General features: G+C 43.5%; 1 protein-coding gene across 1 annotated transcript; it reads right to left on the bottom strand.

The window, feature by feature from the left end:
* Positions 1–2,893: 2,893 nt before the first annotated feature.
* gdf10a (growth differentiation factor 10a) lies at positions 2,894–7,180 on the bottom strand. The gene is made up of 3 exons (XM_084375421.1): positions 6,705–7,180; positions 4,097–5,247; positions 2,894–3,984 (listed from the first exon to the last, which is right to left on the bottom strand). Exons 1-3 carry the CDS (start codon positions 6,964–6,966, stop codon positions 3,793–3,795), a joined length of 1,605 nt encoding a protein of 534 aa, XP_084231547.1. The 5' UTR covers positions 6,967–7,180; the 3' UTR covers positions 2,894–3,792.
* Positions 7,181–24,939: the final 17,759 nt, after the last annotated feature.

Raw genomic sequence — 24,939 nt, 5'->3', positions numbered from 1 at the left:
CGCATGATTAAATGGGTGATTAAGAAGCACAGTGTCACTCTATTAAAGCCATGTCCTAATGGACACAACTATTAGTTCTCAGAGCTCAGTAACTGTGTGTAGAAAGAGCCATTTCAGCCCAGGCACAGAAAATCCTCTGTTGTCTAATAATGGCTGTACCGCTCTCCTTTAATTGAACAGTCATCATGTGGAAAAACAAATATTGTTCTTGGTTCCCTGCTTGGCTCGTTTTCGTCTTGGCTTTTAGGCGCTGGGCTCTGAACACGAGCCGAGACTAGTGTGGTTTTCTCGGCTGGAACTGACCATTGTAAGTACTCTCCTGTGACCGTGATTGCGGTTGACATGGGGTTCACTTTGTAATAGCAGACTGTGGGTCCGGACTGTAAAAGGGATCAGTCAGGAAATGAGAAAGAAAAAAAAGAACCTGGATGTGTTCATTACAATTGGGCCAGCCTACTTTGAAGCAAAAACGTCTATTAATGTAAACATGATTTATAATAACCCAAATTACAGTCATTATCGTGGTTTAAATGGAGGTTAGAGCCCGTAAAGGGTGCGTTGGTAAAAAGGCTGGTTGTTGCTGAACATTTCCACTTGTTCACAACGGAGAAAACTGAATCATGCATTTGGTATTTCAGACATTTCTCTCTCCCCTCATCTGTCCCTCTCCGTCATCCTCTATTATGTGGATTAAACATAATCTGTTTAGGGTTGTGATACTGCTTATCATCCGGCATCATCCAGCCCAGTCGCCACATCACAGTAAAACAGCAGCGCTCACTGTCAGTGAACGCTCAGCTGCAGGTCTCATTGTACTGAAATAGGGTTTATCATATTTTATTACCAACACAAAATAAAATGCTTGAAACAAAATGCATGTTGTTGTTCAGTTCCACAGAGATATTACTTCTCTTGAACATTTGAAAGAATATCCTCAAACACCCTGGTTTCTGGCTTGATGACAAGCTGCGCATCAAAAAACATGCTAATGAATAAACTCATTGAGAGCAAAGGTGGCATTTTAAAAATAGAAATAAGGCATTTATTAGCCAAAAATGCCCGAAGCAAATTGTCCAGTCAACCTTTTTATTAGTTATAGACTGTGGTAAAAATTCAGTCATTATCTACTTACAGTAACTCCCATGCGATTGGAAAGTCGGGTGAAGTTTCGTCATCAACAAAACATTTCTGGAGCTTCACAGCAAAACAGCCTTGCATCATTCTTCTTAACAACTGAAGTAGATGGGGACTTATTTGGAAAATGTTAAAAAACAAATAAAATGGCTCCATATAGCTCGTCTGGCAAAAGACACACTGATGAGCTTGTGTTCGGACGCTTTTAGCTTAGTGGCTACAGTGAAGATTTCGGCTTAAAAAATGGTGTAAATAATGTATTTTCAAATCAATTTGGGATCTGGGGGAGACTTTTATTACGCCGGACAAGTTGTATGGAGCCATATTAGGTATTTTTTTCATTTTTAAATTTTTTTTTAAAACAAGTCCCTGTCTCCTTCAGTTGTGCAGGAGAATGCTGCAACACAACACATAAATGTTTTGTGTTGTGTTGAAACTTCACCCGACTTCCCATCCACATGGAGGGGAGTAGACAATGGCTGAAACGTGTCCTTTAAACAAAGGTAAAATAATAAGATATGCTTTTTAAATATAATACTGGCTGGTTTACTACACAAAGTATTTACCCTCCTTGAAAGTTTTTCATGTTTTTATTGTCTTTTTTTGACACTGATCAACAGAAAAGGTCTTTTATGCTTAAGTGAAAACATCTTCACAAATTGATCACAAATATAAAATACAAAATGTTTGCAAAAGTTTTCATCCCCTTAAATAAAAGACACACATTCATCACTCTCTGCTGCAGCAAATTGGTTTGAGAAGTCACAGAATTAGCTAAATGGAGATCAAATGTGCATCATCAATTGATTCTAGTACAATAAATATATCTGCATCTTGAAAGTCCAAATTTTGTTGAGTCTGTCATATCGTTTGATTTGACAATAAAACTTGACAACTTCCTAAGAGAGTGAATACTTTTTATAGTCAGCGGACAGGAGGGGTGGCACAATTTGCTTTTAGAGATGATAAAAGATGAAACATGCAGAACTGCGAGCCAAAAGACTGAAAGCATTGTTCTTAACTACAATAAAGAGGCTTAATCTTTTGTTCCTTTCCCCCTGAAGTCATTGCTAAATGTCTCTGTTTTTGAGACAATGTTACTGTCCAGTCTTGGCAAACTTCAGAGCATTCTGTGGTTGCAAACAGATGTGGTATCTGTGCCAGCTTTTTCTGGCTCAAAGCAAAAAGCACCACAGAGTAATGACTTGATAATCAAAAGTTTCTCTCTGTCATTTCACTGTCAGTTTGACGCACTGTTTAGGCCCCACACGGGTCACCTTCCTCCTCTCGTGAATAAAAGTGACAAGAGGTTTGAGTTAAAGCGGGCGAGATCTTCTGTCTGTAATCATCCGTTTCAGAAAAAAGGCCATTGAGGAGGATGTGTGCGCTTTTGAGGGAAGAGGGGGTGGAAAAGGGGAAGTGCGCCGTGTTTTGAAGTTCAAGTGGCTGACGTCCTAATAGGTGCGTGCCTGCTTCCTCCATCAACCATTAACCCACGGCCACTGCATCAGTCACGTTATTTGCTGGACAACAGACGTCTGAGCCTTTGGTGTGGGGTAATAATGGGTTCAAGGGGCTTTAGGGGAATGTTGGCTATCTTTGAGTGGAACCTTCCTGCTTTTGTATGAAGTTATTTTGGAACAGTGGTGCCCTTTAAGGTTTGTTTTGACAAAAAAAAAAAAGCCCCCCCGCGCGTTGTCGGCAGTAATGACCAAGAATAACACAAAGCGTATGAAACAATAATATTCCAGCAAGAGTGTCGGATTAAATTACTTTTTTTATTCTAATTTATAGACGGCTACCTTTTCATAATTTAAACAATACACATGTACAAAACACCATCTCATCTAAAATATAGTAATACATGACCTAGTAATCATGACAAATTATTTTTAACCAAGATTCACATTCAAAATAGAAAAATATTTCTGGTTTCAATATAACATTCTTGAAGTGTTATGACGGGGTTGGTGGGTGTAAATGAATTCCAGATGCTCTCCACAATCCATTGGATGTTTCCTTTTTAAGATACACACAGCAAGAATGTACAATAACCTTCCTGTCGTGCAAACAAATTAACGTTGCATGTATGTACAATGTGGCGGATGATTAGTTTAAAAGTAAGAACAGCTGCGCACAGTATGTAAAAATGTAGAAGTATGTTTCGTAATCTCTGGCATCTGTACGTGACTGTGTAAGCTGCCCGATGACACGTTGATAATAATAAAGTCTTTTACTTATAGCCTGCGTGTCCAAAGAAAACATGAACACAAACTCACTGTGAGCTGTTAGAAAAGCGAGCTCTGAGATAAAAGGAAAACATGTCCTGTCAGTAAAATCCTCAATATTATCTCAAACACAGAATCAAAACAACCGGGCTTCTTGGACATGTGGAGCCGTGACTTTACATGTGTGACTCCGTTCCCTCTCGCTAAGGCAGACGCCAGACAATGTGTCTCTTCAAGTCCTCTGCCGCGGGACAGAAGAGATGGAAGTGATTTCTCTACATCCTATGTTCCTCGAGGAATACCGGCATCCAAAGCGTTTCTCAGTATCAAGAAACCACTCGACAAACAGAGGTATGGTTCTGTCTCCATTAGTCCTGTTTTTTGTTTCTCTCCACATGTTGTGTCCTCGGCATATGTTGCCCTCCCCTCCCTATCTGCAGGAGCAGGACTGGACGGACATGTTGGGGTAAATCTTCAGCACTGGGTTCCTGGATTCGTCGTGGTAGAGCACGGCCAGGGGACTCATCTTTTCAGGGACGCAACAGGGCTCGGGAACTCCAGGGATGATCCCGACGGCTCGGACTATGCTCTGGATGGTGGCGTGGTTGGACGGCCTCGCCACCTGGGAGAAAATCAACACAATAGGGAAATGAAGAACACACTATAGTTACTCAATATAACTTGGTAATGCCATTTTAGAATCAAAAGACTGACTTAGATGTTTGCGCTCCTACCTTGGGCATGGGAAATCCACATGTGCCAGCGCAGTAGTAGGCGTCAAAGGCCTTGGGTGCTATGACCCACTCGCTCCAGCCAATGTCTGCAAAATCCACTCGGAGGTTCCTCCTGGAGCAGCCTCTGTGCTGGTTGTCGCCCCACTGCCTCCTCCGGGCCTTACGCATGGTTTGTTCATCAAAACTCAGAACAGGTGACTGAGAGTTTGCGTTCCCTTTGTGCTTTTTTCCATCCTTTCCCTCATTCCTCCGCTCATGCTTCCGCCCGTCGCTGACAGTCAGCATGCGACTGTCTTTGAGTTTTTTCACGGTTGAGTCATCAGGTTGTTTAAGCTCCTGTGATGTTCCTTCTCCTTCTTTAAGAACTTCCTTATCTCTGCCTTGCTCTACTTCTTCTTCCGTCTGGCTCTTTCTCTTCTTTTCCTTCTTTCCGGATCGAGGCTTGGGTTTGAGTGCCAGGTACCAAGTGCTCTCCCAAAGGTCATCCTTCCTGTATCCATCAGGCCTGTAGTCGACCTCAGGCAGCTCATTGTTCTGAATGGGGTCAGAGAGCAGAGTTGCTTCCCTTCTCACGCGTCCTTTCGACTCTGGTGACGAGACTGGTCTGTGCAGGAGCTGAGAGGAAGGTGAAGGCTCTCCTCCCTCGTTGAACGGGTCATACCTCTGAAGGCTTGCAGCGACGCTGTTGGGCTCTGCCAAGGCTTGGTCATCAGCATGCAGTAACAGGTAGGGCAGGCTGCCAGCAGGCAGCGCCTCCTTTGCTTTCCTCTGGTACTGCTGCCCTAAGTCCAACTCCACTGACACCAGGAGATGACCCTTGTCCCGTGCCTCCTTGATGACCTGGGTCACATCTTTCATCTGCCACACCCCTCTCCTGTGGGGGTGGAAGGTCACATTGCCTAGAAGTGACCCCATTGACCCCGATCTGACCTCTGACCCAGAGGAGACAGAGCGAAGGAGCAGGCTGATGGACGGAGGAGAAGGGTGGACAACTGAGGAACGACAGGACGGGCTTTTGAAGCGTTTACAGAACCAGGGCTTTTGATGAGGGTGCCGATCCAGCAGGAAGTGGAATGTGGCAGAGAGGACGACCTCGGAGTCCTGGAGGGTTGTGAGGTTTAGTCGGTACACCATCCTGTGGTCAGAAGAGTCTGCAAAGACAACCAATCAGTGTCAGACAGGCAGGTGAACAATCTGGCAATGAAACCTTTTTTATCTACAGTTTTGTAAAATCAAAATGTATTGAATTAAAAATGTTTGCAGCTGATCCTTGACAGAAAAGATGATTCCACGTGGAAACAATTTGGCAATTTTGTGGCTCACAGGTGCTTCGCTGTTCTTGTTCGAAAAGGATAAATTAGTTATAGAAAATACATTTTTCTGTGGTTTTGAACCAGGAATTGAACCTTATTTGACTTTCTCAATTATTGATCAGTAATTTTAGAGTAAGAAAAGACCAAAAGATGAACAGTTTGATAATAAAGTCCTATATGAAAGGCAGGAAGGAGAAGGATTTGGAAAAAAGGTATCAAATTGCACCACAAACACTCCTGCTGCGGTTCAAATCTTAAGACGTGAGACTGTTAAACACCTCTCCTTGTTCTGTTTTACACGGCCGAGCTGTGTGGCTGCTGGGACGCCTTGCTAGGTCTGCAGAAGGTGCCCTTAAGAGGAACCAGACTCTGGGGATCCAGCTGGCAGGGGTGGAGGGGGGGTGGGCAGAGAGCTACATATTCATGATGAACATTAACTTCAACAGCAGAGTTATTGTTCATTGTGTAAGAGTTCAGCGGAAGTATGGACTGGCTCAAGAGATATACATTACCTCGGATTCAGCCTGCATATGGAAATGCTTACCTCAGTTTCTTTTAAAGCTTCCCCTTAAGCCCAATACAGCCAGCGCTGTCTGCCCCGACACCAAGACATAATCAACTGTTTTAACAGATCTTATATTGTTGTGAAAACTCTCTTACATCTCTCCTTGGATTACACTCAGCCTCTGCAGTAAAAATACACATGTGTTATGGTATGCCATCTGAGAACTATGTGGGGATATAAATGTCTGTGAGTTGTGTTTTTAAAAACAGCATCAGACAGAGAGGAACGACTGTGCTTTAAGCCCCCCTGACTCCAGGACGTGGAGTCACACATGTCCTGGAGCCACAACAGGAACACAGAAAGCCACCGCGGTGACCCTCCTGCCGCTGGGGCTTCACTGCAGTGAAGCTGGGCATTCTCTGCGCATCAGGCGCGTCGGGTCTGCGGTAATTGATCAGAAGGAGCACAGCTGCTGCCACAAACACAGAGTGCCCACAGCGTCCTGAAATCATTTAAATGCATTCTCAGACTGTTCCAAAAACAATCCTACCTATTTAGAGCCGAGCCATGCTGCCACATGGAGCGCCTGGACTTTTAATAACCATCCATGGAGAGGATCAGGGGAGCTTTATGACCGCTTCTTACATTTATTTTTTGCTTTTTACGTCAGATTACGTGTGCACTGATGGCACACAAGGCTGCTTTTTCTTTTTGCTTCTATAATGAAATCTAAATTGATGTATTTTACCGCGTTACCTAGCAATTGCGCACAGTACGCGCGTTCACACACCTTGGCTGGCTCTGAAACTCCTGACAGTGTTTCCCTCTCTGAGGCGGTTCTCGCTCTTGTATCTCTCGTACAGTTTGGACATGTGCTGGGAGAGCATGTCCTGGTCCAGGTCGTCTGAGAAGGAGTCCGACGAGGACTGGAGGAAGCCGCTGTCCTGTGCGCTCCCAGAGCTCCCTTTCATGGTCCGAACTGATGCTGCGCCCAGGAAACAGTTTAACATCAACAGCAGCAGGTGCGAAGAAATCATACTTAGAGCTGCCATTTAAGTGCTGAAATGAAAAATCAGAATCCAAAAGGCGAGCTGTGCGGAAAAATGCGGTCCACGGCTATCCAAGGTGGGCTTTAAAGACGCGCCAAAACAATCCAGACTCAAGCGGCTGTGCGTAAATGTTCCACCTCTCCTCTCACTTCCCGCTTCGTGCTCGGTGAGCCGTCTCGCTCCTCTGTGTCAGACTGTGTGGGACGTGGATGCTGAATGTCCGGGCAACAGTTGGAGCAGCTACTTTTACACTCGCGTCTGTGACCGCCAGAGGCTTGAGGGGGTTATACTGGAGCAGCGAGAGGTGCTGACGTATACTCCTGTCAGCCAACGAGGTCTCTGCAGAGCGCACAGCCAGAAGTGGAGGTCATGATGCTGACCCTCCTTCACTCTTTGATGATGATGATGATGCTGCTGCTGATGTCTTCCTTATGTTGTTCTAATAACACTGATCCAGTGGCTCTGGCGCAGTGTTTTCAGAGCAGCACTCATTTGTTAAAGCCACTGTTGAAACTCAACAAACTGTGATTTTTTTTTTTTCTTTGCAGGCGAAGTAATTCTACCTCACAGTTTCCAGCTCACCACATTATTTCCAGTAACTGGACTTGACATGCTCTCAGTCACACATAATTAGCATAGAAACACCTACAATAATAGTCTGTCCAACCACCCAAGGGCTATTGTTAGCGACAGGGATCCACATTTTGTACAGTGTGTGTGTGTGTGTGTGTGTGTGTGTGTGTGTGTGTGTGTGTGTGAGGGAGAGAGAGTTTTATAGTGAAAGGCTGAGACTCTGTGCGACTCTTTCGAGGGACTCGCTGTTATTTTATTCATGGCAAACAGAACATGATCTCTGCTGGGATTGACCGCTCAAACTCGGTACAGTTTTGTCTCCGGTGTGCATGTATTTTTTTTTTGTGTGTGTGTGTGCATTGGAGTTGTTTCCAGTGTGTCTCTGGTGTCTGGAGCTCTGTACCAACAATGCTTGTTTTGTGGAAGTGGTGGTCTCCAGCAGAGAGGCTGTAACTAGCTGGGCCTCTCGGGTCACTCTCTGCCACTGCACAAACACACACACTCACACGCACACATGCATGCACGAGCACACATACAGAGCTACATAGTACCTTTCTGGCCCCCAAGGGCCCCACAGGTCACTCCTTTTCACTGTGTTCCACGGCAGCGACAGGTCTTAAATCTGGACTGCTCTGGAGATGTGTTTGAAAAAGTGTGTGTGCGCGATCGGGGCATTACGAGGGAGTCGGCTGAAGTGGTTTTGTCACAGCGCACAAACACATTCGTGCTTCGCCCTCTTCCATATCGTGTCTCTATTGAAAAACAAAATATGATTAATTGTTGCGTTTTTTTGTTTGAACTCACGCAACACTGTTTTCAGCTCGGTTGAGGGTCAATCTTTGAAAAACATTCTCTTAAATCCAGCGAGACTTTAGTGTGGCATTTGAGAGTGACCGCTCTCTAAAACAAAACCCATGGATGCACACATACCGTCGTATATCTGAAAGTAATAACATTTGGAAACCATGCAATAGTTGCACAATAACCAGCCGTTGTTCTCTGTTATTAACAAGCCATTAATAACCCCTTGTCATTTTGACATCATGGGAGTGTCTGGCTGCTTTTTTTCTGAAGTAGCACATGGAAATAAACAAGGAGACCTTTTACATTTACAGAGTTTATGCTGATATACCTCCAGATTCTGAGCTGACCCAACATGTGTGAGCAGGGGAGCGTTAAAGTGATATCTGAAACCAGGGCATTAGGGTCATAATAAATAGTCCTGGTGAGGAGACAGCCCGCTGCAAGTTCAAGCGTGAGGACGTCAACATGAAATGGCTTCGACCTCTAACCCTGAATATGTAGGGCAGTGTGAGATTAATGTCGGGCATTATCTACAATAATGCTCCTCCTTCCATCATGACTGCGAGGACAGCGGCATCGCTGTGACGAGATCAAAGAAGATAAAAAAGAACAAACAGCAGGACAGAGAAACCACTGGTGAACGCTTCTCATGGGATCTCCACCGGCCGCATAATCGAAGGCTATGGTTACTCGTGTCACTTCAGAATGACTTTAATGTTTCTGTCTGAAGCACGGGGTGTATTAAGTGACAGGTCACCGCGCACAAAAACTGGATTTTGCTTATGTTGCTATTGGATCTTCAAAGCCACATGTGGAAGTAGTCAGGCTCACGCTGAGAGCAGAATCCCACACATATTGATTTTGATAAATACAACCACATCAGATGCAGAACAGACACTGCGAGTGTGGCCAAGCAGCAATTTGATCTTCAGAATCAGAAATCACATTAAAAGGACAACTGCAACCCTGGATGTATGCTGTGCATCATGATGCATTGGGATGCTGTTAGGTAGTAAAGGATTACATGTAATTAGGATTACGTAATCAGATTATGAAAAATTAGTAACTGTAATCAGACCCAATAGCATTTAGGTCTTGATAGCAAACTACATTTTAAAAGTATCCAATTTAAAAAACTCCCACTGGCAGCTGGGAGAAGTGTGTTAGCGGCTAGTTTGCTACATGCACCAATCTCTATTATCTTTTTTAGTCTAATGAATATATAAATAAACAACTCTGTTAAATGCCAGTTACACGAAGACAAGCAAAATAGCTGCCACGAACGTACCTCACGAACGTCAGAAAAGGCCACCCGGCGTGACAGTTACTGAGCGTATGCTTCGTGCTAACGGGTTAACTAGCTGGGGGGACGGCCTTCCACTCCGAAACACTGCTGTTCCGAATCTGACTTTCAAGTTCCAATTACTTCCCAATAGGGTCAGGGGCACCCCAATAGCCTTTTCGGAATAGCGGGGGCTTTAGAAAAAATGGGAAACCGCGCCATTACGAGGAATGGAAGTCTATTTTCGGAACAGCGGGGTTTCGGAAAGGCAGGGTGCAACCACTAGCTGGCTATTTGTAGTACTCAACAATTTCTAGCTAGCATCATAGTACTTGCAAACTTTGCCTGCACTTTCTCTTCCATTCTTGTGCGACTAGCTCACTAATCACTTTTGCCATATATCCTGTGAGCCTTGTTGAAGACCCTTGTGGTGCGAAATGAGCGCCTGGGCAGATTGCATGGGCAGGCAGGTACGTACAGACAAGGAGATAGGCTGTCCAATCAGTTCATTCCGGCTGAATGAAATGATTGGATGGGTCTACTAGAGGCCTGTGACACCAACAGACACCCAAGTTTTTTGTCAAAACATTTGATTTGTTGATTGCTGTCAGAATGTGTAGATGTTTTCTACAAACATAACCAAAGACATGCTTTTAAAATGACCCACCAACCCTTTTTGTGGAATTCAAATTTTTGTGGCATTTTTGAAAATAAGCTGCAATATTTTCATTCTCAATCTTTGATTTTGAAGTAATCCAGATAACATGACATTTTTTTGTAATGTAATGGATTATGCCACTAATTTCTCATTACTAATTACTAACTAATTTGAATTCAGTAACCGATTACATTTCAAAGTAATCTGACCCAATCCTGCATGCATCAGTGCACCATCTGAAAGAGAGACATGAAACAGCTGAGTGCAGTGTAGATTGTTACATAACTGATATATTAGCACATGAACGGACTCAAGGCTACTAGGATAGAGTATGGTTTGTCATTGCACAAACTGGATGACTGCTTTATTTTCCAGGTCCTGTATTGATCTCTCCAGCAGCACTGCACTGTGAAGCCTGTTGTATCTGACTGCCCGGGCTGTGTTACAGGGCTGCGGTGTGTTACGGTTTGTTCAACATGGAGGTCCCCTCGCAGGGCCATCCAAACCAAACAGGAGTTGTGCTCTGCTCTCTGTGGGGGTATGGAGGAGCGTGAGGAATTAACATGCCCAAATGTGTGTGTGTGTGTGTGTGTGTGTGTGTGTGTGCGTGTGTGTGCGTGTGTGTCTGTGTGTGGTGCAAGGACTGATGGTTTCTGGAAATGCTCCTAGCTTAACACCTTTGCATGGCATCGGGTGAGACTTTGTGGTTCCAGACTCAGCAGTGGGGGTATGATAGATGTTTGTGTGTGGGCACAGGAGATTTGGTATGGATGGACTATTGGCCAGTCATCCTCGAGTGACTGATGTTGTCATGATTTGTCCAAAAAGAACAGAGCTGTTCTCGTACGGGGGATGGACTAACTGGCAATGTCTTGTGCTCGTAAAAATAAAGAGTGGGTAGTTTGAACCGAATGTTCTCATGTTGTGAATCCCCTGGGATGTTTACAGCTGCTATAAGTGACTTCGCTGTGTACCTCAGGAATATTCTACGGGTCGGCAAAATAACAGGTCACACTCTAACGTACAAGAGGTCACTCTGAATCGGAGCGACTTCAGCGGAAAGCGCCAATGTCAGTTTAAAGGCTGTTTTAAGACTTTTAAGGATCCTGTTAAGCAGACGCAAACATCCAGGCGAAGACTGCTGCCACATCTAAATCACTGCATTGTTTAAGAAGTTTTCTGCTGGACTTCTTGGCTGCATTTCATTATATGGTTAGGTCACCCAGATTATGAAAAAAGACATGGAAAATATATGTTCGCTTTCTTGGTGAGAGTTAGATGAGAAGATTTATACCACTCCCACATCTGTATGCTAAATATAATGCTAAAGCCAGCTTAGCTTAGCATAGAGACTGGAAGCAAAGGCAAAACATTCTGACTACCAGCACCCCAAAATTGTTGAAATGTTATATCATATTTATCTAATCAATAACAAAATGTGCATTCTGTCTCGTGTCTCGTCATCACCATCGACCTACATGCAAAAATATACTATCAAATGAATGACACAAATGATTGGACATTTTTATGCATGAATAAAAAAACACCAACAGTAAACAACAAGTGCTTTATTAAAGAGCTCATGACTGTTTGGGGGTAGCCGACCTCCCTGTAGCTCCACATTTTGAATCCCGCTCCTGTTCAGACCAAAACCTGTCTTCACGCTTTATGCTAAGCCACGCTAAGCTAACTGTCTCTTGCTTCATATTAAGCAAAACATAAGCATATTTCCCAAAGATGTTGATCAGTGTCTTCAACGAGTTGGGAGTAGATTTGTTTTTAAGATTTAAGATCTCAAAAACACATGTGACATTACTGCTTCCCACCCCAGACAACTGAGGTGACAGGAATTCTGTTTGTGGTGCTTGTTAAAAAAAAAAAAAATCAACAGCAACATTTCTTTCCAGTATCCCAATTTCTCTGGATAATCCCCGTGACGTGCTGTCACTACATCACATTACATAAATCTTTGAGTCGTGATGTTTATGAGCTGTAACCACCACAAACAAAATGCCATTGTACTTGGGTGGAAGCAGAAATCTCAGAGACAGCAAATAAAACCAAAACTATTTGCATGGCTAGATACCCCGAGTGGTAAATAAGGAAATATGTTTTTGAGGATTTGGATGAACTAATCCTTTAATGCTTATTTATGGCCAGTAAAACACAGACTGCCTCCGGCTGGGGATTCATGGTTGCTGGTGAGATTCAGACAGTGTGACCTAACAAGGAGACACAGGTTGGAGGGTTATGAAAGAGCAGGAATCCCACCATGTGAATGTCATCCACTCCGCCTAGGTAGGTGTGTGAGTGTGAGAAAGAGCAGGGGTGTGTTTTTGTGTGTGTGACTATGGAGACTATAGTTATGCTAGGGGGTGTAACTCTGTGACCCATTCACATGGTTAATAAAACATTCATAGAAGCAGAGGAATGTTATGGTTTTTGTGTGAGTGTGCATGCATGTGCTGGCAAACATGTGTGTGTGTGTGCGTGTATGTGTGTGTGCATGCTCAGTGTGAGAGAAGGAGAATGTGTGTGCGCTCGTGTCTGTGATGTTGGGCCTCCTGCAGTGACCCCACGGAGTGCACCATTCTGTCCGCAAACAAAGGGCCGGCTGTTCCCCCCCACTTCAACCGTGGACTGCTCCAACACCGCCGACCGTTCGCCGCCAAGCTAACCAAATATTTCCCTTCCTGCTCTGAATTTGTCTCAATAAATAGTTTTGTGTTTTGGGGTTTTCTTTCTCCTCTGGCTCGCTGCCTTTGATAGAAGACTCCTGAACACACAGGTGGCCGTGTAAGCTCAGAAGGCAGCGCTGGACGTCTTCTTTTAAAACCGAGGACTGGGAACTGGAGGACAAAACCTGACTTCTTACAGTTTCACCTCATGTGACGTCCTGACATTTGTTTGGAAAACCCCATCACACAATACAACGGGTGTATTATTTCATGAGTAATTGACATCTGACTGATTCACATTAATTTTGGTTCGCCTCTGTCTTCACAGCCCGTAGCGAGGTATAGAGAGACACATTGTGCTTAAATCCTCACCGACTGACTGACTGACTGACTATTTTCTCTGAGGCTGAAACCACTTGACAGGAGGGCTGATCGGTGATTAAGGAAAATAAATGGAATATGTGTGTGTGTGTGTGTGTGAGCGTGTGTTTCAAATACTTGCAGGATTGATGTCCTTTCCCAGGTCTGACATACAGCCTTTGTTCTGTGTCTCTCCATCTCTCAATGATCACGTTATTCACCAGCAGGAACATCAATGTCGTATTATGTGCCTCGTCTAATAGCTCATAGATTATTATTTATCGTGGTTGACATTCATGTCGTGCTCTGTGCAAGTACCAAGTGGTAGGATGTAACCAAGTACATTTACTAGAGTACTGTACTTAAGTACAAATGCGGAGTACTCAATGCAACTTTTTATTTCTACTCCACGACATCCCAGTTTTACCTGACATTTGTAGTTTCTGGTTTACCGTTCGGATTACAATTTTTTTTATACCCTTTCTGTCTATGGACGACCATGTATCTCCAAATGTAGTGATTTTGAATGAGATTTTTTCCAACAAACTCAATTATTAACTTTTCCTTAATGTATTGAGAAAATTCTCTCACCGCTGAATCTAAATAAACTATTTTAAAACCCTGATGCATTGCTGTAGATAAAAGCGGTTCACTATCAGAACAAAACATAACACATCTTCAGTGTTTTGTGGATGGAGCCACTTCTCAGCTGCTAAGAGCTGGCTAAAGTGTTGTGTAAACGGTCACATTCATCATTCTGATCTGATCCGGAGCCGTTTACCGACGGGAGGAGAGCTCAGAGATTATTGTTTAACTTTTGGGATTTATCTTCACTCCTGTTTATCAGCCTGACTGCAGCAGTGATCTGCTGAGGTGACCTGCGCTGCTGTGTTTATGTTATGCTACTGTGACGTTGACTACTGAAGGAGCTGGATGGGAAATGTACTTTACTTCATGAACGTAACGTTTCAGAGGGGAGAGGTGGGAAAGAAGAGAGAGAATCAGTCAGAATTCTGACATACTATATTTTTAAGTAAAGTTTTAAATGCAGGGCGTGGTTGTGAGTGGTATTGGATTGAATACTTGAATTACCATGCCAACTTTAACTCCCTCAATGGAAGCTTTTTTCTAATGCCATACAAATGTTTGTCAGTTACTTATCCATTCATACAATACAGTCTCCAGTGGGACTTATTTTACAGACAGCTTTAAAAAAGCGAGCAGCTCCGTACACTGAAGTGACTGAGTGTGCAGTGTTAGCTGGGAATGCAGAATATTCTACAGAGAGTGTGACTTGAGCTGTGACTGGTGGTGTTGTGTTTACTCTGACGCCCGTGATATTCATTACAGGCTGCGCTGTGTGCTGTTACTTCCTGGACACGTCCCATAGGCCCGTGACCTTCACCTCCACAGGCTGCCCTTAAACCCCATTGGGCTGGAGCCAGGATGGAGGAAATTGCGCTGGGAGATTGATTGGCTAAATCCCTTAATTATTCGGATTTCACAATGGGGCCCGTCTGACTGTGCCTTTGGTAGCTGACTGTCAAACAAAGATGGGAATGTTTGGCCTTCTTGACAGACCACACTCTATTTTTTTAATTTATTATAAATTTCAAGTGAAATTTGAGGTTTTATTTGCGGTGGGGGATTTGCAGCAGGTTTCATAATATTGACAGAAAACAGAGACGAAACACTTGGGAATGAGCCGGAGCGTTTTAACTGTGAAACAAATCAAAGCGCACTTATTTGTCACTTCCTCCTCACTTCACATTTCTTGTGTTTTTAAACTGGAGTTGTGAGATGGGAAGAATAGACGGAGTGTATTTCTTCAGTGAGATGTGATAATTTCGTGCACGCATGCCCGGGTCTTTAAACAGAATGTGATATGCCCACACACATTCAGTACAATATCCTGCTGAGATTTACATGGGGTTTGTTTCTGTTGGGCTGACTTTTACCCAATGGCCTCAAGGTTCCTTAAAAGAAAAGCCTGTTATCCCAGAGCTCCGGCTCTCTAAAGAAAGCAGATATGTAATACGTGTTGGGAATATGATGGCAGGGTCTTTTCAGAGCTTGATGGATCTGTCAGATTGACCCTTGCTCTAATTTGCTTCTGTCTCCATCATTTAGCGAGGCGGTGTGTGATATTTCCCAATAAATTTACCCTCCTTGCAGAGTAATAACTGCAATATCAATTTCCCATTAGTGGGGGTTCAGACCTCCTGTCGCTCTCCGGGCTCTAATTGGACGTGACCATTGCTCCGGTGATGTCATGTTAGTGGGTTTCAGGAAGAGAAAAGCCCGGTAGTGGTAAGTGACTGTTTAGTGAAAGTCAGGGAAGTAGACCGAAAAGAAACATGTTGTTATATTTCCAAGTCATGTTGAATCAGTTTGATATTTCATGATTCTGGCAATTGTTGACACAAGAGCAAACATGTCGTACATTGAGTCTAATGGGATCTATTGTCTCTGGTGGAGTTACAGGCAGGTCAGCCTACAGAATAAACATACAGTGTGAGAGAGAGTCCGATGTATACTGTCAGCACTAGAAAGCCTGCTGTAAGGTCAAGGCCAGAGCAGCGGTGGCCAACCTCAGAGGAACGCAGATTCAATTAATATCAGCCAAGGCCCTTTGTTGATGACTTCCTGGTTTTAAACAAAGTGAACCTTCAGGTTTCACTGTGTTATTGCTTCCTTTTCTGGCAGACAAGAAGACAGGGGGGACATTTTTTTAATTAACACAGGAACCCAGCAGCACATATTAGAGAGAATACAAGATGTCGAAGAGGAAGTGTTCATAGGGAGAGTTGTGGTGCGCCACGGATTCTGTTAAATGAAATTAATCATTATATAAAATATACATATTGCACAACATAAGATCATGGATTTAATTCTTTATAGTTAGTTTGTTGAGGAAGTCAATTATAATGTGTAACATTTCCGCATTAAAATGTCTAAAAATGACCAGACCTTTGTTATATATCTCGTTGGGTTATTTATTTACATTATCCCAAATGTTATCAATAATTTGCAAACAATGTCCAAATCCAGAGAAGTCAACAATTTTGTAAAATCTGTCTGTTTCATTTGGTTGCCTGTCACTCTATCTTCAGGGGAAACATCAGATGGTACATCACAGAGTTATGAAGGAAGTCACTGAAGTCATTGATGACTAAGTGTAACCTAATCAGATCGATTTTCTTTGGTGATGGTGATTTTGTTGAACAATGAACACAACAACTCATGATGATCCCCCGCTACTTCACGACAACAACTTGTTTTGTTTTAGTTTTTTGGTTGAGGGACCTCTAGCAGCAAAAATGACATACTGTATATTTAACTAATTATAATAATAACTAACAATAATAACTAATATAATTTCACTTCACTTGAGAATCCACTTTTCTTACAAATTGGACTTTTAAGGCAGTCCCTGGATAATCTCCTGTTGCAGGAGTTGAAAGAAGAAGAGGTGGGACACAGCTGGCCAAGCGACAGGAAATCAGAGACTGTTGTGCCCACATCTTTACAGAGACCTGTCACCACCAGAACATCCCTGATGAAGCTGTTGCACTGGACAGCCGGACTGTATTCTGAGGCGACAGAGCGCTGGACGAGGAGAGGTGGATGCTTGATGCTCACACACATTCAAAGTTGCTGACCACATTAAAATCACCATCTTGTTGCCACTGATTCAATTTTTTGAATCATTTCCTGAGTGTATGCCTATGCTATGTTATTTTCTTGTCCATCCTGTATGTTTCATTCGTACCTCAATTGTTGCCTTTTTCTCTTTTTTTTGTCTCTCTCTGGCTTTTCTTTTCAGGTGACTTTATTTGACTCCAGTGTGTGTGTGTGTGTGTGTGTGTGTGTGTTTGTCCATACAAAAACATAAATGTTAATGATTGATTGCCTTTGGATGAAGCTCAACTTTTGGTTTGCTAAAAAGGGTTCTGATAACTGATACATGTGCTGCTCGTATGGCTGTGAGCGATACAGAGCCACAAGGAGAAATGCAGTAGAAGAAGACATTTACTGCTTAAGTTTCAGAAATGTTCGTGGTTAAAATGAACAATGTGAAATTTAATGTCGCCTTATATTTACGGTTCAATGGAGCTTACATTGCTTCATGATCGATGGTCCAGTCCGCCTTATCACAGTCTTTGCATATAAAATCTGAATATTATTTATGAAGGGTTTCGGATGTTGCAGAGACAAGCTGTTAACGTTCAGTCTCCGTGTAAACTGAAACCTCAGTCCTGGTTCGGAGTCTTTCTGATTCACAAGGCATTTTTCTGAAATGAATGGACTTCCCCTCCTGACACGGTGGGAGCAGCAGGGAAGCGGTGTCAGATGTTACAGGGTGTGTGTGTGTGTGTGTGTGTGCCAGTGCATGTGTGTCTGCGTTGCACTCGTGACTGCTTCCAAGGCCGCGGCCATGGACCATGAGGTCTTCACATTATGTCTGTTGTTTAACCTCTCATACCATCACACTCCACAATCCTCCCATTCAAAGCATCCAAACCACGGCAGTCGAAGAGAAAGTCCCTGTGACCTTGAGGCTCTGCTACGAAAGTGTGCAAGTCTGAACTCTCACACAAACACACGCTCCTGTACTCCCCTCTACGTGAGACATGATGTAGAGGGAGATGATAGATGTGAATAGGAGATGTCTGATGTCATGCTTGGCAGCTCAACAGACTTGGAGCAGGAACAATATTCTGTCAAACAAGTCGTTAGTGTGTTATTCTAATGGAATGGGAAATAAGCTAATTTGCTGGAATTAAAACACTGTGGATCTGTATGTCTTCTGGATGCAATGAGTATAACTTGGTGCCCTCACTGTTTTTAGGAGTTTTTCCCTGGAAAACTCATTAAATATCAATTAAATCATGGTTAAATGAGCATGTGTAAGTGTCAGCAGTAGCTATGATCTCACCAACACATCCTTTTTAATAGAGTTGTGGGGCCATATTAGGGAGATAAAGCTGTAAGGGGAGCACAGATTGGGTCATGACAGTGTCAGGGGTGAGACATGTGGCACACACCAGAGTATGTCTGCTAACACCCAGACGTCTGCTGTGCCACACAGAGCTGATTGTTCCACAGCCATGGGCCCTTCCATTCAGGATCCAGCCCTTCTCCGGTCCATCCCGGGCCCAGAGAAGACTCCCTGCTCCTGGGGTGACTAATGCTGAATGACAGGCAGACACTGATCAAAGCTGCTCCTGGAAGCCCTCCTGTCACAGTTCGGAGGGGGCAGAGAAGAGACGATAAGTGGTGAGACAAGAGCAGTATGCCCCGCTCTGGACCTGGGCCAAATATCAGGGATCAGACAGCATGGCTGGACTTTATTAGCTTCATCACAGACAATACACGCTCCGCAGTGGACCTCCACCATTGCCAGATTATCTCATCTCTCTTTATAGGCCTGTGGCCCAGAGCCACACCCCACTGGAGTCCTGGAGCCACGAGGTGAAGGGATGCATGGTTAAATCTGGCATTTACACTTTTATCATCTTGTTGGTTTTTGCTAATGTAGGACAAGATCTATCCGTCATCTATCCGAGTATTTATTACAGCTGTCACGCCAAAAGAGACTTATCCTACCCACAATTTCACAATTTATGCTTTATGAAATATCCATTTTATAGAGCATAAAACCACAGATTCAGCTTGAAATATAGTTGTCAGAGTCCCAGGGTTGTTGTTACGGTAGTTTGATGTGCCTTAAAGGCATCAGGCGTGAAAAAGCTTTCACGAAACATGAAACATAATTGATTGAAGGTCTTTGGCAGTCAGAGGGAAAATTAGTTTGTGGGTTCACGTGTGGATATAAGTGCAATAAATATCCCCCCCAGCACGTCTTTCAAGTGCAAGCTACCCTCTGAACAACAGATGAAGTAATTCCCTTTCAAACATGTATATATTTGTAATTTAAAGTAAAGTACAACATGTCATGGTATATCCTGGGAGCATACTTTTCTCCCTTGTTACCCATTCTGACTGGAGCCAAGGAAAACACTTTGCTTGGCCTGCACTGCTACTCTGAGCTCCACTCTACCTTTCCTTATCAGCACGCAGTGAAGTGGAGCTTGACAGCAAGAAAAATGTATACAATCTTATTTTCCCAGCCCTGTTGCCAGCAGGAAACTTTGGCAGTTAACATTTCTGCAAACCTTGGATACGTTCAAAATGATAAGTTTTTGTATCATATCAACATTGCAATACGTTACATATAACATTGACATTACATGTACAGTATGTATGATGACTTTTATTTTGGGAGGTGGAGGGGATGGTGATGGAGTTAGGTGAGAAGGCATCCAAGCCAGTGACCGCAGTTCGAGACTGCATTTCAACATTTATAAGTCTGAAACAACTGGATATTTTTAAGGAGAGCTCGGAATAATATCCAGCAGTGTTTGTAGCACCAAAAAAAGATTTTTGAACTTCTGGTACCCTCGTCTTGAAGTAAAGTGGCTAAATGAGACTACAGAAGTTGTCGGGGACATTCAACGTTATCACACCGAACACGGAGACTCATCTACTCACTAGTAATGCGACTGCAGTGTTGTTTGTTTATGGCTTGTTCAGATTATCTTGCTGAACAAAAGGTGTAAGTATCGTACACTTGTGTTTGCCACAGAACATATTTTCATCAATAGGCTTTTGGCCGTGGGAACCAGGGTGATGCTAATTTCCGGGTAAGCCTACACAAATACGACATCCCTAACACTTTAGTGTTTTAAACAAAATGTCGGGACATCTCCGCCTGTGTTTGTAGCGGCTAAGCCAGGTAATTTAAGCCAAAACGCAATGTTTCCCTAACCCTAACAAAGTGCTTTTATGTGCCTGAACCTAACCAGACAATAAGCACAGCGCTGTCATAACATTAAATTGAAAATTGGAGTCCTATAGAAACATAAAGTTGTCTCATAAAGAAATGTAAAGATTCAACACGTGTGGTTTGCACAAACGTACAATGCCACGACACTGCTGACACACCTCGAGTCTTGTCGATCCGCTGGGCAACACGGCTCTGGTCAAATACCTTTGTGAGGTTTTCTGTTTGAAAAGATAAAGAAGGATTTCCCCCTTAAAACAGAAAATCTCTGGCTGAACTACTCCTCACCTCTGCTGAGGACACAAGAAATGTCTCAGCTGTGTGAGGGAAATTGAGCCTTTTGTGCAATCAGTGGGACACATTAGGGAGAAAATTGCTCCGGGGGTTTATGAACTTAATAAGAAAGTTTTATCTTGATTTGACACTGCTTTGATGCCTGTCTGTTGTTTCCACGATAAGGGGTGAGGTATAGGAAGTGCTTTGTGACCTCTATGAGTCTGCGCCTTGAGGCAGCCTTTACACTGAGCAGCACCCGGAGCTGGAGCTCGGTGGCATTAATTGCCTGTAGGAGCTGTGCGTTGAGAAAGCCCTTGATGTGATGGATGAATGAAGGGCACAGAGCTGCACTCTGGGCCCGATTGTGTTTCTCCTCAGTCACCACATTGCCAATACAAACCTGGACAGGCAAAGACAAACAGGAGGAAGGCCAATAAGTCACTCTCCCTCTCCAGCAGTTACATATTGCTTGTTAAGCTGTGGCGAGACTCGCTCCATTCAGCAAACCAATAGATATTTTGCCCTTATGGGCTGAACACATTAATATGGTTTATGTACTACTCAGTGACTAACACCATTAGTAATCGTCAGTGGCAACCGTAAATGTGGCCATTTAGCTTTTATCAAAACAATCAAGTTTGCAGTAGTTGGGGTCAGGGGCCAAAGTGGATCCATTTAGTGTATAAACAGGAAATATAACCATCCTTCATGCACTAACGTGTGTGAAGCTGTGGCTGAAAATGCCCTTGACCTCCTGCCCTTCCTCCTGGTTGGCGTCATGCACAAAAACAACAACCCCGTATTCTGCTTTGCGTCTCTCATCATTTCTCAGTATATCATCAGGATTGTATATGTTTATGTAATTATTATTGAGCCGGAGAAATAGTTCAGCGTTCTAATATTGCATTTGATCTGGAGATCTTCAAACGTGTCGCCATAAATCCTGAGATGCAAATCATAGACCCGGCAGATTGCTGTGGTGCCGCGAGGTCTGAGTGCAGTTTTGATGGGGTGAAATTCAAAAGAATAATCATGGTTTTGGGGGAATGAAAACTGAAACCGTAGCCAAGCAGGATCCTCTCTGAAGTGCTTCCGTATGCCTCCTGAGTCAAAAGGCCTATGATTTCATTGTTCAGCTGGTACAGTATGTGTTCTGAATTCATATCGTTCCTATTATTATCCACCCAAATCCACCTCATTAAGTCAGCCTCTCCTCCTTCACTGAAATTGTTTCAGTGAAGCTCAAAAGTGGCTTGTTTAATTTCAAGCTCCATCCACAACAATAAAAGACTGTTATTGTGGCCCCCAGGCCTGCTCCTGAAATAGCACTGTGAGTGTCTGCTTTAATAGCAGAGATCAGCGTCTTTGAAAATAGATCTAGTCCATCGCTCTGCAGTTTGGCCGACCACAACAACCAGCTCTTACAGAATGTGGCGGCTGATCCATGTGGTACCAAAATGTGCTCAGGACATCCGTGCTGCTTGACTCCAAATGTCTGGTTAGGATAAGTGTCTGCAATGATGAAGAAATAAAGAAAATGAGTTATAGTTGAGTTATTTGTCTTTTTTGTGGTGTTAAAAGGAAAAGGAAAGAACATATTCTCAGACTAAAAACACTATAGTTTTTAGCGTAGAACCACCAGATTATAACACAACAACATACAATACATAATGAAAATGGGAAAATGGGACAAAACACTGAGAGACTCGGGGATCTCAACTCAAGGATCGTACCATCCAGCACATCCTAAATAAAGGAAGACTAAACTATAATCAGTCTGATGGGATGGGAGGTTTTCCATATAGTCCAGAAAGGGTTTGCATATTTAAAGTGTTTTTTATGCTCTCAGTGCCACAAATTAAATCCCTTTCCCCTCACAATGTTGTGGAGGCAGATACCTACTTCTCAATAAGTTTTTCCTCGCTCAAATTGAGGGTACAGAGGACAGAGGAAACCCACTGAGGCAGTGTGATTGTGATTTTGCACAATCACACTGTGTTTGAAGCAAACAAACTCCTGATTATTTACACTTTAGATACTACTAAGGTTCCTTTTGACAGTGTTTGTAATTTCTACAAACAAATTTTGAAATTGTTTCAAACATCCACGAGCTCAAGGCTGTGAAAAAATTCTGTTGTAAAAATATATCTACATTCTTCATTGCACATCACCCCAATCGAATGTCATATACACGACTGTGGTTCACTGGAGACTGTGTGGAGAGAAGTATTTTGATCACTTACTTGTATTCTGAACGGGAAAATGGACTGATGTATGTAGTTTTGGAAGTAGAGTTTATGAATTACCCAAAACATGTGTGATCCTGTACTCAACCTAGAATAAAGATAAAACATCCATATATATGAAGAAATGTAATACAAAGACTTATTTAAATTCCCTTATCGGTGACCAATAAGGCAATTCACATCACTCTGGCAAAGTGGACCCCCGGACTAAAGGCAGAGGCTCCACATAGCTGAAAAGCAAGAATTTAACAATCAGAGTTTAATCAAACAACAAAACAACCAAAAAGAATTTTGGAAACTTGCTCAGCCTATAAAACCCCAAAAGTACACTATAAAACTAATGAACAAAAAACGAGAGGACTGACACATTTGAAGTTCTTCAGAATGTCGTTCACCTCACTGACTCTACTTCTGCATTTCCACTTGTAAAACCATTATGACAAATGTTAGTTTAAACAGCAGATTAGTTAGAGAAGATCAGTCAGCTATGACTGTTAGTACAAATGAGTAACAGACGATGTGAAGACACCACAAGTGTTTGGTGAGGGTCCAGAGGACTGGGTTCCTCTCCCACTTGTGTCCTTTACTGTGCGGCCCCACATGGCACACTACCAGCTGTTTGACAGCCCTGAAAGAAGTCGCCTGATTGTTTTTGGACATTGTAGCATCAGTAAATGTGTCTCTTGCAGTCGGTCTGGCCACAGCCACATCTCAAGCAGCTCTCGGCCTCAGCAGCATTCCAGTACCATTGTGAATAATCATAGGGGTGTGTGATGAGCACCAGAAAGTCTTTCTTCTGAAACCTGGCTGCTGCACGACGCCTGGGAGGAAGGAAGTGGAGACTGTGAGACTTTAAGGAAGATGACAGCTGACAGATGCATCGCTCTTGGTGGCCACTGGTGCTGTTCGAGGACTTGGACTGGATCGGAGGGTGATGCTCATCAAACACTTGTCATTTTGTCTCCTTCGCAGAGCACAGCTGAGCGAGGTCCGGAGGGTGTGTGCAGCGTGATATTTGGCCTCGAGAAAACGAGAAACTGTGTCCTTCACTTTCACACTCCCACGTCTTTTATCTTATTTCGGCTCTTCTGCTTGAGAACATTCGACAGAGGCCGTCATGGTGGGCGGGTCATCGGGACCATGTGAGTTCCCATGGGAATGGCTGATCTGCCCACTGCTCCAGAAAGGTGATGCACTTCAGCCGTTTCATTTTCTTGCTTTACCGCAGCCAGGCTCTCACGTGACATGACCCACAGTTAATTTGGATTCCTGAAACCCCGAAGCCAGCACTTTATTCTTTCTTTGTGTTTTATGTTCTTTTTTTCTTCTGTGGAGCTGCTACTGGGTGGAGGAGCTTTATCAGACTTGCTTGCCTGCTGGGGAGATAAAAAACCTGCAGAGCCGGCTATAATGAGTCCAGCTTGTTGATTTATTCCACCTCGAGATCCAAGTCCTGCATGTCTCTCTCTAAGTCTGCCTCTTTCATTCTCTTCCTCTCTGGTTAGGTCGGCGGCGCAGGGAGGAGTAGATAAAGTCGTTTTAGCACAGACATTTTCTGTTTCTCCCAAAAACACACTTACACTGGACACTCTCACCAGCTGGCAGCCTCGGACTGTGGAAGAAGAGGGCTTTGTGATTGAGGGCGGCCTGCTGGGCATGCTCTAAACACACCCACAGTGCTTCAGGGGAGAGGAGCTGGGAAAGGAGAGGCCTGAGAGAACACAGAGGCCTCAAAACAGCAGCCAGTGACCCAGCCCGCTGCTAACACTTTACATTATCGCCCCGACACCATTACAATACACAAGGGAGGGAAAGATCCCAGTAACAGGCTTGGACACTCCTAAGCAGGACCTACTGTAAGAAATAAGTGTTATAAATGCTAAAGCGGGAGGCATGGGGCCTGCTGCACAAAGTCAACCGAAGAAAGTTGCTGTAAATTGCGTGTGTCATTGTTGAGAAAAAGAAAAAGAGCGGGGGTTTGAGGTTTGACAGACTTTTATAATTTGTGGGGCACCTCGGCATCTAAAAGTAAAGCCAAATAAACCGAGTGTTGGTGCCAAATGTACAACTGGATTTCAAAAAGGCTTCATGCATTATTCAAAGATAAAAGAGCACATAACACGTCAGAGGAGAAAGAATAATAAACTCCCTGCAGGAGGAGGCCTGAGTGCAGCGGAGAAAGGCTTGTCAGTTGCCTTCAGTGTGTGTGTGTGTGTGTGTGTGTGTGTGTTCAAAGACAGCAGAAGATTGAT

The sequence above is a fragment of the Pagrus pagrus genome (genome assembly GCF_965226575.1).
Source record: "Pagrus pagrus genome assembly, chromosome: 15".
NCBI classification, from domain to species: Eukaryota; Metazoa; Chordata; class Actinopteri; order Spariformes; family Sparidae; genus Pagrus; species Pagrus pagrus.
The sequence above is the reverse complement of the archived record's forward strand: the minus strand, read 5'-3'. Positions and strand labels throughout refer to the sequence as shown.

Coding starts and splice junctions, on each gene's coding strand:
- gdf10a (XM_084375421.1), bottom strand. CDS start 6,966: ATGGCAGCTCTAAGTATGATTTCTTCGCACCTGCTGCTGTTGATGTTA. Junction 5,248..6,704: donor GAGTTTCAGAGCCAGCCAAG/GTGTGTGAACGC, acceptor TTGTCTTTGCAG/ACTCTTCTGACCACAGGATG. Junction 3,985..4,096: donor GTGGATTTCCCATGCCCAAG/GTAGGAGCGCAA, acceptor ATTTTCTCCCAG/GTGGCGAGGCCGTCCAACCA.